This window comes from Rissa tridactyla, chromosome 7, assembly GCF_028500815.1.
Source record: "Rissa tridactyla isolate bRisTri1 chromosome 7, bRisTri1.patW.cur.20221130, whole genome shotgun sequence".
Lineage (NCBI taxonomy): Eukaryota > Metazoa > Chordata > Aves > Charadriiformes > Laridae > Rissa > Rissa tridactyla.
In genome coordinates this window covers 10,772,005-10,785,968 of record NC_071472.1, presented here as the reverse complement: position 1 = coordinate 10,785,968, position 13,964 = coordinate 10,772,005, and the positions used below count along the sequence as shown (strand labels likewise).

The following is a 13,964-nucleotide window of genomic DNA, read 5'->3' as shown; positions in this document are numbered from 1 at the left end:
CTCTGGCTCACACTTTGTCGACAGGAAGGTGAGAAAAGGTCTGATGACAGATTCTTTATATCTTGCAATACACGAGCTAAGAAAGAAACCAGGTCAATTCAACCTTCAAATTCCAGGAGGACTTCCCAGGGTGGGAAGGTAACGGCAATCATACACATTTTTACTTCTCAGCCAGTTAGAGTTGATTTGTAAATCACTGGGGAACATTAAAAATGTCTCCTGTAAGTTGAATTACATACGAATCATTCCTGTTATCCAGTGTCTAGCTCCTGTACATTTTCTGTTCATCAGAACTGGACATACAGGGGAATGGTGTATCCAGTTTAACTGCCTTTAATTGAAATTTGTGTATGTGCAGGAAGTACTATAAAAATTAACTGTTTGTGTTTTTTTTTTTTTCTAAAACCCTAGAAAACGATCCTTAGCAAGAATCCAAATGGGATTTTTGGCCCATGGGGCAACAGATGTGTATTTTAAGAGGGTGGTGGTATCCCATGACACTAATACAGGTGCACATGCTGCTGTTGGAAAATGTCAGACTTGGGAAGCTCCGGGTAAGGAGGGGACTAAAGTGGCTCCTGGATTTGTAAGAAGCCCCAGCCCTGTCTTAAATGTGGCTTTTGGTAGAGCACCTCTCAAACACACCACCCAGTTCAACTGGGATGGCAGCAATGGATTTCTGGGAGACGGCTGGCTGGGGCAGCTGCACTCCCCATTTTCCCTCTCTTTCACTTTTCCCAGGCATGGGAAGCCACGGTGTCTCTGATGCACTGTAAAAGGGGGAAGTGCTAGAGAGCCCAAATATTTGAGAAAGCAGCCTCACGCTTCACCCCTTGTAGTTGCATTGAGCCACTGTGCATTAATTCAGGGGGCATCACATTGCGCTACCTGAATGTTAACCTCTGGAGCCTGGGAGCAGTAGCTGTGTCCGCTTCTAATTTCCTCAAAAAAGGCATCACCAACTTATCGAAGAGTAAATAATTTTTCAAGAGTCCTTGTTAAAAAAAAAATTAAACAGAAGTTAACATGCCAAGAGCTCTGTAACCTGCTCTTTTTACATGATATTTCCACAGTAGGGCACAATACCAGCTGTGCCTCTCCTGCACGTGATCCACTGGGAGCTCGTGTCACGGTGTCATGCCTTATCCCATGCGGACAGAAATAGGTGCATCTTTCCACGAACTAAGCCAGCCAGTTCTCATGTGGGGCAGCCAAGAGCTATTTTGGAGTCAACCATCACGTTATTTGTCTGGTCCCAGCCCTGACATACCCTTAGAAAGACATGGGAAGGGGTCCCACAGGGCAGATGCGACAGTCGTGTTCCATAAACTGGTAGGTGGCAGCACTACCTGCCGTGACAACGTATATATTACATGACACACCGCCAGCACCCTCCAGGAGAGCTGCTGGGCTGCCTGGGGAGCCAAATGGAAGTGCAGGGGGTTTCAAAGCCTCTTTCCAGGCTGCGAAGGAATATTTCCCATCATTTGGGATTCCTGCTATGCGATGCCTAAGCCAAGATCGATTTGTCCCATGTCCCAGCGGCTGCAGCCCTCCCCTGAGACACGGTGGCGAGAATTAATATGCTGCTGCTGCTGTCTGATCCGAAAGAGAGATTTAAAGCCAGGTCTCCCTTCTCCCCGAGGGAGGATCTCTTGGGGTCAAGCTCTCCTGGTGAGGCTCTTCTGCTCCGTGTAAATAATTACTCGCTAGCCCACAGCAAGAGTGGAAAAAAAGACGAACTGACTTGCTCGCTTGGTGATCGGGGCACTTGTGGGGGGGAGCAGGCTTCCAGCTCCTGCTCTAATGAATATTGAATTATTTATATGCCGTGGAAGAGCTTCAAACAGCAAAGACCGGGTGATAGATATTCACCTCTGCACCCCCCAACCCTGCCCTTCCCTTTTGAGGGGTTAGAAGTGATGTGCAGGGGAGGCTCCGCGGGGGAATGCGGGGGGACGGGGTCCCACGGGGGGTCACGCGTGTCGGGGCATCACTGCGGCAAGACCTGAAGCCTGGCGCACGCTATGCAGCAGCCATGCGGGCAACACGGGTAACACAAGGGGCTTCAGGGCTACGGTGTACGACAGTGACATGGTGAATGGAATTTGGGGAATTTACCCTCAAACTGAGTGCTGATGTGCAGGGAATACTTGAAGGTTCATTCCTGGCTGTCCCTGTTTGTTAGCCCAAAGCCTGAAATTGCTGCAGCCCCTGAGTTTGGGGTTTGTGAATGTCCCACGTCGGGGACTCGGGTCACTATGGGAATTTGGCCCTTGAGAGATTGGACATTGCCACAAGTGGGAAGAAGGCTCCCAAACTGCTGAATGACTTTGGAGAAAGAAAAATGATACTTCTAATTCACTTTTTAGAATCAGACACGGACTTTTCCTTGAAATCCCACCCAGCTCCCTGTGCTTCTTGAGCTGTAGCATTTTTATAGACCAGTCTAGGGCTTTTCGAACCCATCTATTCAATATTTGGGCGCGTGCAAGCTCTCCCAAACCTGACCTTCCCCTGCACTGTTGTCCCAGGTGCTTTCCTAACAACTTCAGAAGTTCACCCTCCCCGAAATGCAAGGGCAGATCTACGTCCCCCAGCCAGCTCTCTCTGTGGCGGGTTATCTGCCTGCCCTCCCCAGCCCGGTGCAGCTCCCATCAGCAGCTCCCACACCTCCTGCATGACCTACGTGCAGCCGGCACCCAGGGGAATACTGCCCATGGAAGGTCACAACCCTGCCCTCTCCAAATGACCCCAGGGCGTTCTGTCTTTCTACCTTGTGTGACTTCGGGAGGTTTTGAGCTGTGAAGGGCAGCGCTGCTGCCAGGCGCAGAGCGAGGGGGAGAGGAGGACTCTGCAGGGGGGTGTCACGCAGGCAAAGCCCAGGCTGGTTTTTTCTCAGGATCTCTTAAATAATGCTGCTAAATGCAGGGTGAGAAAGAACTGCAGCCGAGATGTTAAAGGCTCCCTCCTGCAAAGCGTGCCACTAATCCTCACGCGGATGTCCGTGACACTGCCCCATCCCTGGAGGTGTTCAAGGCCAGGCTGGATGGTGCTTGGAGCAGCCTGGTCTAGTGGGAGGTGTCCCTGCCCAGGGCAGGGGGTTGGAACTGGGTGATCTTTAAGGTCCCTTCCAACCCAAACCATTCTGTGATTCTATGAGATATTACATTTTCCTTCCCCTCGAGACAGCAGCACCCTCGGCAGACCCCCAGGACACACCACATCCCGCTGCCCTGCCATTGCCACCTGCTGTCACCTCCTGGGTGGGAGGTCTGTGGCTCCAGGGAGGATGGGGAGGGGTGGAGTGGCAGGGTTTGCCCCCGACACCAGTGCACAGCTTGCAGTGGCCGTGTCGGAGCTGGGATCTGCTGGGAGAGCAGGTCAACCTCTGCCCTCCGTGGTCTGCGTGAGAGCCTGACCCTGACTGCAAAATCACTCTCTGGCATCGGCAAATGTCAACTTTACCTGAATGAAACTGAATTCCCTCCAGTTGAGAGAGTTTGCGATGGATGGAAGTGAAGTGATGGCAAGTAACGACAGCAAGCCCAGGGCAATTATTCCAACAGAGATATAAATCTCCATCCTCCAGACTTCCTCCTCTACCCAGATATTCATCTTCTTCTCCACAGCCTGGCATGACAATGAAGGTTTGTTAAAACGGAGTGTTTAGGAATAGAGGAACTGAATTTTATCTGCATTTGCTTTGGTTTTGAAAGCAGGTGTCCTGGATGAACTCTGGGTCCTAGTCACACCTCCAGCGCTATTTGCCTATTTTGGGAGGCGTGGAAATGCGCTCTTATCCCACCACCATTTGGCCAAGGCTAGACCCGATTTGAAGCCTGCTGGGAAGAACTGCTGAATGCTCTCAGCTCCCACAGCCCGTAACCACAGCAGCAAGCCCCAAAGTCGCATTTGGAAAGATAATTAGAACGAGAAGTCAGTTTAAAGCCATGAAAACAAATACAGATGCTTGAATATGCAGTAGTCTCCTAATAACCTTCGTTTTAAGTGCATTTAAGGGGGGAAATTGTTCATACTAATGGAAGGGAAGATGGGTTTTATGCTGCGTGGCAAAGAGCAACATTTAGAACTGTCCTCTTTAGCCCATTAAATGGGTTTAATTTACTAAACAAAGATGTTGCTAGAAAACAGGAGGTAGGGGGGAAATGAACACAGGATGCTTGCTCGAGATTAATGTGCGACTGTGGCAATCGAGAAGGATCTGCTCAAGGCTGGAGCTGAGAGGCTGGGGATGTTGTTTGGTGGATAATTCGAACAGGCCCTGTTGTTGAAACCCAGCCGTCCCGCTCCCCACTGCCCCCACGGCCCCTTCCCTCCTCTCTGGTGGGATAAGAGTTTGGAAACACTCGGGCAAATATCCCGGCGCAGAAAGCAGAGTGGTTACGGGGCAATTCCCAGACCAGGTTCCCCATGAAGCTTGTGCCATCGCAGGAGGGAGCGGGAGGGAGAAGCCAGGGGCAGGAGACGGGCAGAATCACATTTTCCCATGGCACTGCCAAGCTACGGAGCTGGCTGAATTGCCTGAAGGTAGCAATCTCACACTGGATAAACACTGCCGAGAGTCTCAATAAGGCAATAAAGTCCTTTTCCGTTTCCTCGTTCTCTCAGACTATGACCAGTTCTTCACCACCATTTTGCTAAACTCCTGGAGGCGCACTGTGAGGAGGACACACCTTCCACAAAACGCAACCCCCGGGTTATGACTCGGTCACTCCAGCAGGCACCTACTGTGAACGCCAGTGCGAGCAAGCAGGGATCTCCCAAAATCTAGGGAGAAAAGCTGAGGGGAACTCTGCTCCCTCCACACTGGATTTCTCCCCTCCTGGCACTTTTTCCTGCCTCTGCCCTAGTCTCGGACATGCCAGGTGCTGGGCAAGGCTGGTTTCAGAGGCTCGTCTGTGCTTTTGGGGAGCAATGGCACAAGGAATTTTGATCCTAGCCCTGTCTGTAAATGCATGGGCAACCCCCTGCTAAGGTGGCTGGTCCTCAGTGTGGATGGGTGCGTGCCTGGTACCTGCTGTGCTTCCTGGAAGAAGTGCTCGTACAGATAACAGCTTATTCCCACTGTCCCATGCATGCTTTGGAAAGCGAATGCCAAGATATTAAGCCTGCTACCCAACGTCTGGATGCGTGCAGAAGATGACTACAGCTGCTGACCTGACGAGTACCCACGTTACCTGCTTGACGGCCGTCTCGATGAGCTGGTAGCGGTGGGAGCGGCGCATGGGCAGGCAGAGGCTGTAGACGGCATGCAAAGCCGCGCAGAAGAAGCTGAGGAGACCAATCTGCTTTCGGTGCTGGAGCCACTGGTCGAGCCAGTCTGGAAAGCGCCTGTATTTGGTGCCGTAGTAGAGCTGCGAGCAGGCTGCCAGCACCCCGGGGAGGTAGACGAGGGACAGCATGACGTAGGCCACGCAAGGCAGCGTTGTGTTGACCACCTCGACGGGGATCTTGTAGAACTTGTTCTTCTGCTCCCTGATGTAAGGGTGGATGACCTGCCGGACCAGGTTGTAAGTGAAGAAGCACAGAAAGAGCCCCAGAGCCAAAAAGATGGGGATTTTCCAGGCTGGCAAGAGGCGCAGGGGAATGTTCTCGATCTCACAGGCCGACGACATGCAGCCCATGTCCACAGGGGTGAATCCCATGACTTGAGCGATCTCTGCTACAGTGCGCTTGGCTTCTTGGTTATTTGAGCAAATCAGAACCTGCAACGAACAGAAAGATACACGTAGGGCAAAGAGAGATCAGGCTGCTGGGAACGAGCACGTCGGGAGGGATGCTGTGCTAAAGGGAACCTACGTTACACCACTGAGCATGACGCTTCCTGGCAGGCTTTCTGTTGGGGATTTACTGTTCCTGCCAAAGACCTCTCTCCTGGACAGGATCCTTTTCATGTGTGCACCACCAGTTTGTTTTACTGGCTGTGTTCAGATAAACAGACAATTAAATGGTACTTTTAACTTAGGCAGAGGCTCCAAAGACTACAAAGCGTGAAGTAAGTGAGGGCGCTTCGTTTCTGAGCTAAGAAACGCAGAGGCTCTGGGGTGGTCTCTGGATGCCATGGCCAGCACTCAGACCCCATCTCCTGGAGCATAAGGCCGTTTGCTGATGCTGCCAGAACTCAGCTGCTGAAATAGTTGGGATTTGGCCCTTGTCAGAAGACAGTACCTGCTTATTTCCATCCCTGGCACCTGACTGCAGCGTCCATGCAGAAACCACGTTAAACCCCTTGACCACGGTGCAGGCTGGGAACAGGGAAGCCAAGTACTCGCCATTGGATTCTTTGTGGTGGTTGATCTCGGTGTTGTTACTAACGTCCACCAGGATCTTGCCTGCCAGCACGTCAGCCAGGTCACAGAGGGTGGAGTAATGTTCCCTGAAAACCGCCACGAAAATGACATCCGTCTTCTTCACCGCCTCAGCCTGGAAGGTGACTTCTGCTGCAGAAGGGAAGAGGCCGGCTTTGCGCTTCGGGTTGCGGCTGCCGACCACCACCTTGAAGCCGGAGCACACCAGCCGGATGGCCAACGACCGCGCGAAGTCCCCACTCCCCAGCACCCCGATGGTGCGGCCGGCCGCAGGCGTGATGCTGGGGTCACCTTCCATGCTCTGATGGCCCAGGAGGGGTTTGGCCATGTCTCCTCCGGACATCCTGGCAGGAAAAAGAAAGGGAAATGCTAGTTCGTTGTGAAGCTCTTGTGAAGACCCAGACCACACCTGTGGTCATGGGGAAAAATGCCACTTACTTAGCCCGCTTGAACAGAAGTGCATGTGGTTGGTCCCAGTAGCCCAAAACCCACTTGCCAAACCCACCAGCAAGCGCGCAGTAATGTACAAGCACCATTGGAGGGGGACAAAACACCATGCTGGGCTGGAAGGCAAAGGGTTTTAGGAAGGTTTCCCCAGTTTGTGTGAGCCAACACCTGCTGGATGCACTCATCCACCCTTTGCTGTTCTTCATGCTGATGTCTCACGCTGCGAAGCCAGGGCAATGCTAACAGTGACCAGCACCAGCAACTCTCAGACCCCTGTGGAGGCACCAGGCATCTTCTGAAAAGCCCAGCGCTGGGGGTCCATGGGGATCCCTCAGCCTACATTTGGGAAAGCCTCAGCTATTTGGGAAATTCTGCTTCCGATTTGCAGGAGCAGAATGAAGGCAGGGAGTTTAAGTTGAAATGAAAGTGTCCTAAAAGTGGTAAAGGAAGAGAGTTGCAGCCTTTGCCTGTTCCAATATTTGGGTCTGGCAAGCACCGTTTGCTTCAGCTCTTCAATGAGTAATGAGAACTTACTCCTGACATTTAAAAAAATATATTAAAACATGATGGGATTTGCTCATGAAAGATCTTGATGAGCTTTACAAACGTTAATGAATTTTGCCCTGTAACACTCTGCTCTCTGTAACAGATTAGATATTGAGGCCACGGAGAGGTTTTAAGCCGATCAATAAATTCACGGGCAGCACACCAGCCGGCCCTGGAGGACAGAAGGAACTCAGGCAGGGAACTGCCAGGCTGCTCGCGGGTGGCTCATATCTGCCTCCTGGCTTAAGGAATGGCAAATTTGCCCTTCAGGAATGACCGATTCCTTAAGGGCAGATTTTTAAAGGGCTCAGGAGGTGTCCCAGGGAACTTACACACCAGGACATCTGGCTTTTGTATTGGGCACACCGGTAGAGATCATAATAAAGAGCATAATTAACAAACTCATGATATATTGGGGATTGAGACAACTTGGTTTTGGCGGGGTACAGTCTTGCCTAACAGTTAGTCTTTCAAACTGAAGGTGACCACTGCAATGGGGTGACCTGGTCCCTTGTGCAGGCTGTCTTTTTCGTAGGCTTTTGGAAATGTCCTTCACCCAAGGCTTTTCTGGGATTGGCGCAGTAGTGGTGCCAAGGGGAAGGGCACTTCTGCATGAATAGTTACCAATGGGAAACAAAGGGAAAGAAGAAATAAGTAATTTTCACAATGGGAATAGGTTACCAAGGGATTTCCCTGAGGATCTGTGTTGTTCAACGTGCTCCTAAGTGATCTGGGAAAGGGAATGAATATTGATAAGATGGAGCTTGTGCATGATGCAGGACAGTCAGTCTTCATCGTGAAGAACCTGCAGAAGGATCTCCTCACTCAAAGTGCCGGAGCACCAAAATTCACTACTGACACATGCCAAGTGCTGCTTATGGGCAAAACCCCCCCAGCTATACGTATACGTTAATGAGCTGTAAATTTGTTGAAACCACTCAGAAGAAAGGATCTGAAGGTCACAGAATTCTGAAAATACTCGGAAAATCCCTGGCAGGCACACATCAAACAGAGCCTGAGTTACTGAGTGAGTCTCTCGCCCAGCAACCACGATCTCTCAGTCCTGCTCCTCCTGGAAAGCCCACAAAACACCTCCGCCAGGTGGACCTTGAACTACAACTCACTGTTCTGGGTACAAAAAGCCATGGCTGCAGTGACAATGCTGCTTCTACGGCAGAGGCCCATCTGCTCCCCTTGCCTCTCACCACGCACCCCCCTGTCCCAGGGCCCAAAGATGTGTGTCGATGGGAGAAGTGCTCTCAGGAGAGAACGAGCGCCAAAGCAAGGCAGGATGGCTTCTCCCCTTTAATAACACCTTTTTTCTGGTCTCCACATATCACCTAGACTTTCTTTCATGCTCTAGGTGAGTAAGAGAGTCCTGTTAAGCTCAGAATTACTCAGACTTCACTCTGAAGGTTTCTGCCTGTGTTCCAGACCTGCAGAAGGGTTTGTGTGCCGCAAGGCTGATTTGGTGATGCTGGGTTCACCCCAGCTGCTGCCTGGGCACACACCCCTGCCTTAGGTATATTCCACGTGTATCACAGTCACTGGGATGTTTCATCCTGGAATTAGTGGGAAAGCATAAAACACAACACAGAAAACACTCCTATACCAGTCTATAAATCCATACACTGAGCTGCACAGCGCACTCCTGCTCGCTCCACTGCAGGAAAAGAGGGAATAAAACTAGAAGAGGGCCATAGGGAAAGAGTGAGAGAGATGATGGCAAGGGCTGTCAGCTTGGGAAAGAAACACATGGGTGAGGAGGGAGAAGGGAACGCCTGGGATTTCTCGAGGTGAAGAGCAACCTCACAGGCAGAGCCCGGGCCAACTGGACCGCTGGGGACCAGTCCTCTTCATCCACAACCAGCTGTACTGCAAAACTCCCAAGATAAATTAAAGTAGCTCTATGTTGGTTTGTTTTTTTTTTTTCTGGCCCTTTCCTATCTCAAGACACTTTATCAAAAGCTCACTGCTTTACTTTTTAGAAACCTTCTCGCTCCACCTAAATATATTCGTGGCCAGAACTATTTGTTCTAGGGCCAACGCTGTTGTTCGGCCTAACGAGCTTTCTTTCCTACACCATCCCTCCCCTTTTGCACCACCTGTACGCACAAAATGTTATCCCGAAATAAGAGAGATGCATCTCTGGCTTTCAGCCAAGGGGAGAGAAATCAACACCCAGGCTAACAAAGTGGTTGTTACCCGCAGACTCATTTTATAATCAATCTAAAGCACCTCAAAAGCTTTCTCCGTGCTCCCACGGGAACGCAAACTTTGCTGCGAGCAAATTTTCTTGTTGTGTGTTTTCTCCGTCCTGTAACTGCCACTGAACACGCTGAGAGATGTTGGCAATGTTTGGAGATAAACAGCTTTGCTGTCTCCCGTTATTTTGGTTAAAAAGGCTGACAGGATTAAATGGCCTTTGAAGTCAGCAGGATAGCTAAAAAGTAAGAAGCCTCAAAACGTTTTCTGTGGATTTTGGTGTGATTATTTCAGTTGTACCTTGACTGTCGGGGCTTTGGAGCGGGACCTGTCCCTGCTGCACGTCCCCTTGGTGGGACGGAGCTCGGTCCCTGCCGCCGGCTGCTCTCTGCCACCGTGGGTCACGTTGCCATCACTGCCGCACATCGAAATCCTCCCAAGGAAGGAGGAGAAAATCCTTCTTTCACCATAAATGCATTTCACCAAGACAAATGCCACAGTCTCTGCCTAACAGATGCCTGGAAATGGAGTGTCTCACTAGGCAACAGTTTTTTCCACTCCTGTCTCTCTGTGGAGCACGCACCCCCCCCCCCAGCTCCCGACTTACCATGTTCACGCTGCTGCTTCTGCACCTGTGAACGATGTGTTACCTGCTTAAAACTCTCCCTCCCAAAGCTAATTCCTCATGGCAAGGTCAGCCCCCCCCCAAAGTCAGCGCACAGGGCCGTGGCCAGGATGCTGCGGAGTCACCCGGAGGCAGAGGAGGGCACGAGTGGATACCGCGGCGCTCGGACACATCTTTGGCATGCTGCAGCCTTAGATAAACCTCAGTTATTGATCTTCCCTATCAAGGAAACTCTCCCCCTGCTGAGTTACGGCTTGCGCAGTTCAAGGAGATCGGTTTCTCTCTGAGGGAGCTACAAGATGATGTAAAGCACAGCCCAGTGGAAGTAAACTAGCTCCAATCCTAACTGGGATGCAGTTCCCTAATTAAAGCATCTCACACAATGTAAAGCTGCCCTTCGGCTAGACTATTAATGACAGCCTTATATCACTGCGTGGGGATGCTATGTCCAGCTCTAGCAGGCTTGTTCCAGCGTGCAGGTCACCGACTGCAGGGCAATTGCTGTTGTCATTTGCAGGACAACAGCAGTGATGGGCAACCAGCGAGAGAGACGGGGAGCTCCGCTCTGCCAGGCACCCCACCAAAACTGGCCAGAAGGCCACTCCTGCCCCAAAGAATGGGAGCAGACAGACAAAAGCTGGGTGAAACGAAGCAGTCAAATCTCTGTTGCCCAGGCAGAGGGAGGGAGGGGCTCTCGCAGAAGAAAACCACGGATAATACGATGCATTTTGCACCTGAGGCTTGGCAGAGCCTGTTAGCTTAGGCTCAGTGCCAGGCAAACAAGGTTTTTCTGCCTCTCTGCCCACGCCGAGCGGCCTCGCTCAGGTTTTGCAGCAGGACAGCCGTTCTGGATGGAGCCGGGCTGCGGGAGCCCCTTCAGGTGTCTCTGGGCCCACAGCAGAGTCAATCTGCCGAGCAGATCATCCCCCACCGCTAACAGGGAGCCGGCTCAGGCGTTATCCGCTTTGAACAGACGTGGGGGACCAAGATACTAGCGATAACGGGACTCTGGCAAGTTTGCCTGGGAAGACCCTGATATCCCTGACCATGTCTTTAACAACAAGACCATCTTTTCGGGCCCCTTTCCCTTCCTCTGGTAGAGGAGGATAGCCTAGCTGGTTCCCGTAACTCGCAGTCCGTCCGTCTTTGAGTTGCAAACCCTAGAGAAGGATGGACCTGTGGTGTCAGGGCATGAGCTCCACTTCAGTTCTGGCCAAAAAAATCAAGACCCATTTCACTGCCTTCGTCTTCAGATTTATCAGATAAAAGATAACTTAATTTTACAGTAACTCTAATATAAAAAGCAATGTCTTAAACGTATCATTGAGTCAAACTGTGCCGAAGGACAGGACAGCAATCTCCTAAGGAGCTCCAAGCAGTGGTCCTGTCCAAAACTGGTTCCTGTTTGCACAAAAACTCACCTCTGAGCTCAGCCTCAGCAGTACCTTGGCTAAAACAACCGCTTTTGTGTCTACCCCCAAGGTCAGGTTTTGTTTAGACTGACCACAACTGAGTCTTGAGTAGCTGTGGATTCAACCCAGTGCAGGTCATGTGCTTCAGCATCTGTGCTGGAGATGATTTGAGATAAAGCACATGATTATTATCTACATCCCCTAATGAGCACGTGGGTTGAAAGACCAGCAAGCCACAGGAGGAATCAACTGATGGAGCAGAGCCTTTGGTCAAGTCATTGCAGAGGAATGTCCCGCTTTCGGCACCAGGACGGTCCCTTTGGGCTCTGCCGGCTGTGGCCAGCACCCAGCGCCATGGAGCATGGTCCCACAAACACACACACTGGAGGGACAGGGGCAATCTCTGCCCCCAGGGGCTTTCAATCTGCAGGAGGGACCTTTGAACCACAAAGCTGAAGCCCTACAGCTTCTGTTTGCAGAGCCCTCTGCTCAGTGCCGCTGGCATCTCCTGCTGCGTTAACCCTCGAGAAGCCCCACCTGGAGAGGAGCACTCAGCGCCTGAAGTCTCCATTCAGGTCTTGCTGCGAGCAGAAATACTCGCTTTTTGGCTACAGCCGTTTTGTTTCCAGGGAAAATAAAACATTTAAGGCTCTTTCCCGCACCCGGAGCGTCCCTTTGAGGAGCACAGCGAGTACCATGTACCTGTTGGGACTGGAACAGATTTAAGTAAGAAAAGGGCTTATCCAAAGCTGCTTTGACCCCAGCTCCGATGCACTTTTCAGGAGACCTTTCAGTCCTGACCAGGCTGACTGGAAATAACCCCTCTGCTCTGCAGGGGAGGGAGGGAAGGAGGGGGGGAACCAGGCTCGCTGCCTCTTTCCCTCTTTCTCCTTCCAAAGCAGAGTTAACTCCCCAGTGGCGCAAACCAGGAACTGGCAAAGGGAATAAATCACCCGTTGGTATTACTTCAGCCAGAAAAGCCATGTTGCAAACCTACCTGGGACGCCAGCCAGGCCACGAGAATGAGGAAACGCCAGGAACGGGGCAGATGGGGCAGGGAGCCCTGATGGGGAATGGCGGCGGGGGGGGGGCTATTCACCCCACGCCCTTACCCCCGGGGTGGGGAGGTGGGACAGGGACCTGCCGTGGGGGAGATGGTCCTGCCCTGAGCAGGCATCGCGGGGTGCTGAGGCTGTCCCCTGCGATGTGGTGGGGACAGACATGCCGTGGAACCTGTGAGGTTGCGGTGACCCCAGACCTGCTGTGGGTCCCGTGGGGCTGCTGTGACCCCAGACCTGCTGTGGGCTCCTGGGGTTGCTGTGACCCCAGACCTGCCGTGGGTCCCGTGGGGCTGCTGTGACCCCAGACCTGCTGTGGGCTCCTGGGGTTGCTGTGACCCCAGACCTGCCATGGGTCCCGTGGGGCTGCTGTGACCCCAGACCTGCTGTGGGACCCGTGGGGCTGCCGGGACCCCAGACCTGCCACGGACCCCCGGGGCTGCTGCATGTCCCCCTGCCACCGCTCCCCACCCCCCTGCACTTTGCATTCACAGATCCTCATCCCTCCCCCTGCCCCAGGGCAGGTGTTTATCTGATTATCTCATTTATCAGGTGTTTATCTGTTAAAACCACTTCCATAAGCTCCTGCAGAGCCCAGCTTTCTCCCCTCTATCTCTCGATCCCATTAACCGAATGACACGGCAAACAATTTGCCCCCTCCTTCTCAGCAGACACATTCTGCATTTGGAGAACGGGTTTCATGTCTCCCTTCAGATTTTCCTGCACGAGTGAAACCCAGCTCTTTCCTCAGAGCTGTTATTTGCCCAGTGTCCGACAACTCAGCCTCTCTTCCTCGCTCTCATTTTTCTTGGAGGATGCCCAGAACTGCATTTTCCAATTGAGCCCCTAAAATGCACCGGCGGGAGCGGAGACGCCACTTCCCCAACGTGGCGTCCCACTTCTCTTTCTCCATCCCAGCACCCTGTTTGCTTTTGCACAACGGCGTGATGCTGTTGACTCATGGGCCACGGTGCCCATCACCCTGTCCTCTGGCTCTCCACAGCCGCCGCCTGGCCGGTCACTCACCCGCTGCCCACACGGTCACTCGGTCCCACCACACAGGACATAACATGTGCCCTGTTCTTTTAAAGCAGCTCTCCAATTTGTCACAATCTTTAATTCTCAGCCTCTCCTCCTCCGAAACATCTCCAGTCCCTCCCGGCTCAGTGTCACCTACAAATTCAGTACGTGCCCCCCGACTCCATCACTGCTAATGAAAACAGGGGCTGACAGGCACTGACCCGCCCTGCTCCGTACACCCTCCGGTTTAAACATTGATAAATACTGAGGATGTTGTTTTTTGGAAGCCAGGGGTGAAGCCAAAGGCATGTCCCTGACC

At 52.2% G+C, this 13,964-nt stretch overlaps 1 protein-coding gene across 3 annotated transcripts in view; it reads right to left on the bottom strand.

Annotated features, from left to right (window-relative positions):
* Positions 1–13,964, bottom strand: part of STEAP3 (STEAP3 metalloreductase) — a 28,212-nt gene that overhangs the window by 4,851 nt on the left and 9,397 nt on the right. For 2 of the 3 annotated variants that reach the window (XM_054208441.1, XM_054208439.1), the window contains exons 2-4: positions 6,193–6,676; positions 5,202–5,729; positions 3,469–3,633 (exon numbers count right to left, since the gene is read on the bottom strand). In XM_054208441.1, coding sequence (XP_054064416.1) covers positions 3,469–3,633; positions 5,202–5,729; positions 6,193–6,675 — 1,176 coding nt within the window. In that variant the 5' untranslated portion in view covers position 6,676. The remainder of the gene's footprint in view (positions 1–3,468; positions 3,634–5,201; positions 5,730–6,192; positions 6,677–13,964) is intronic. The other variant, XM_054208440.1, reaches the window with a different exon arrangement.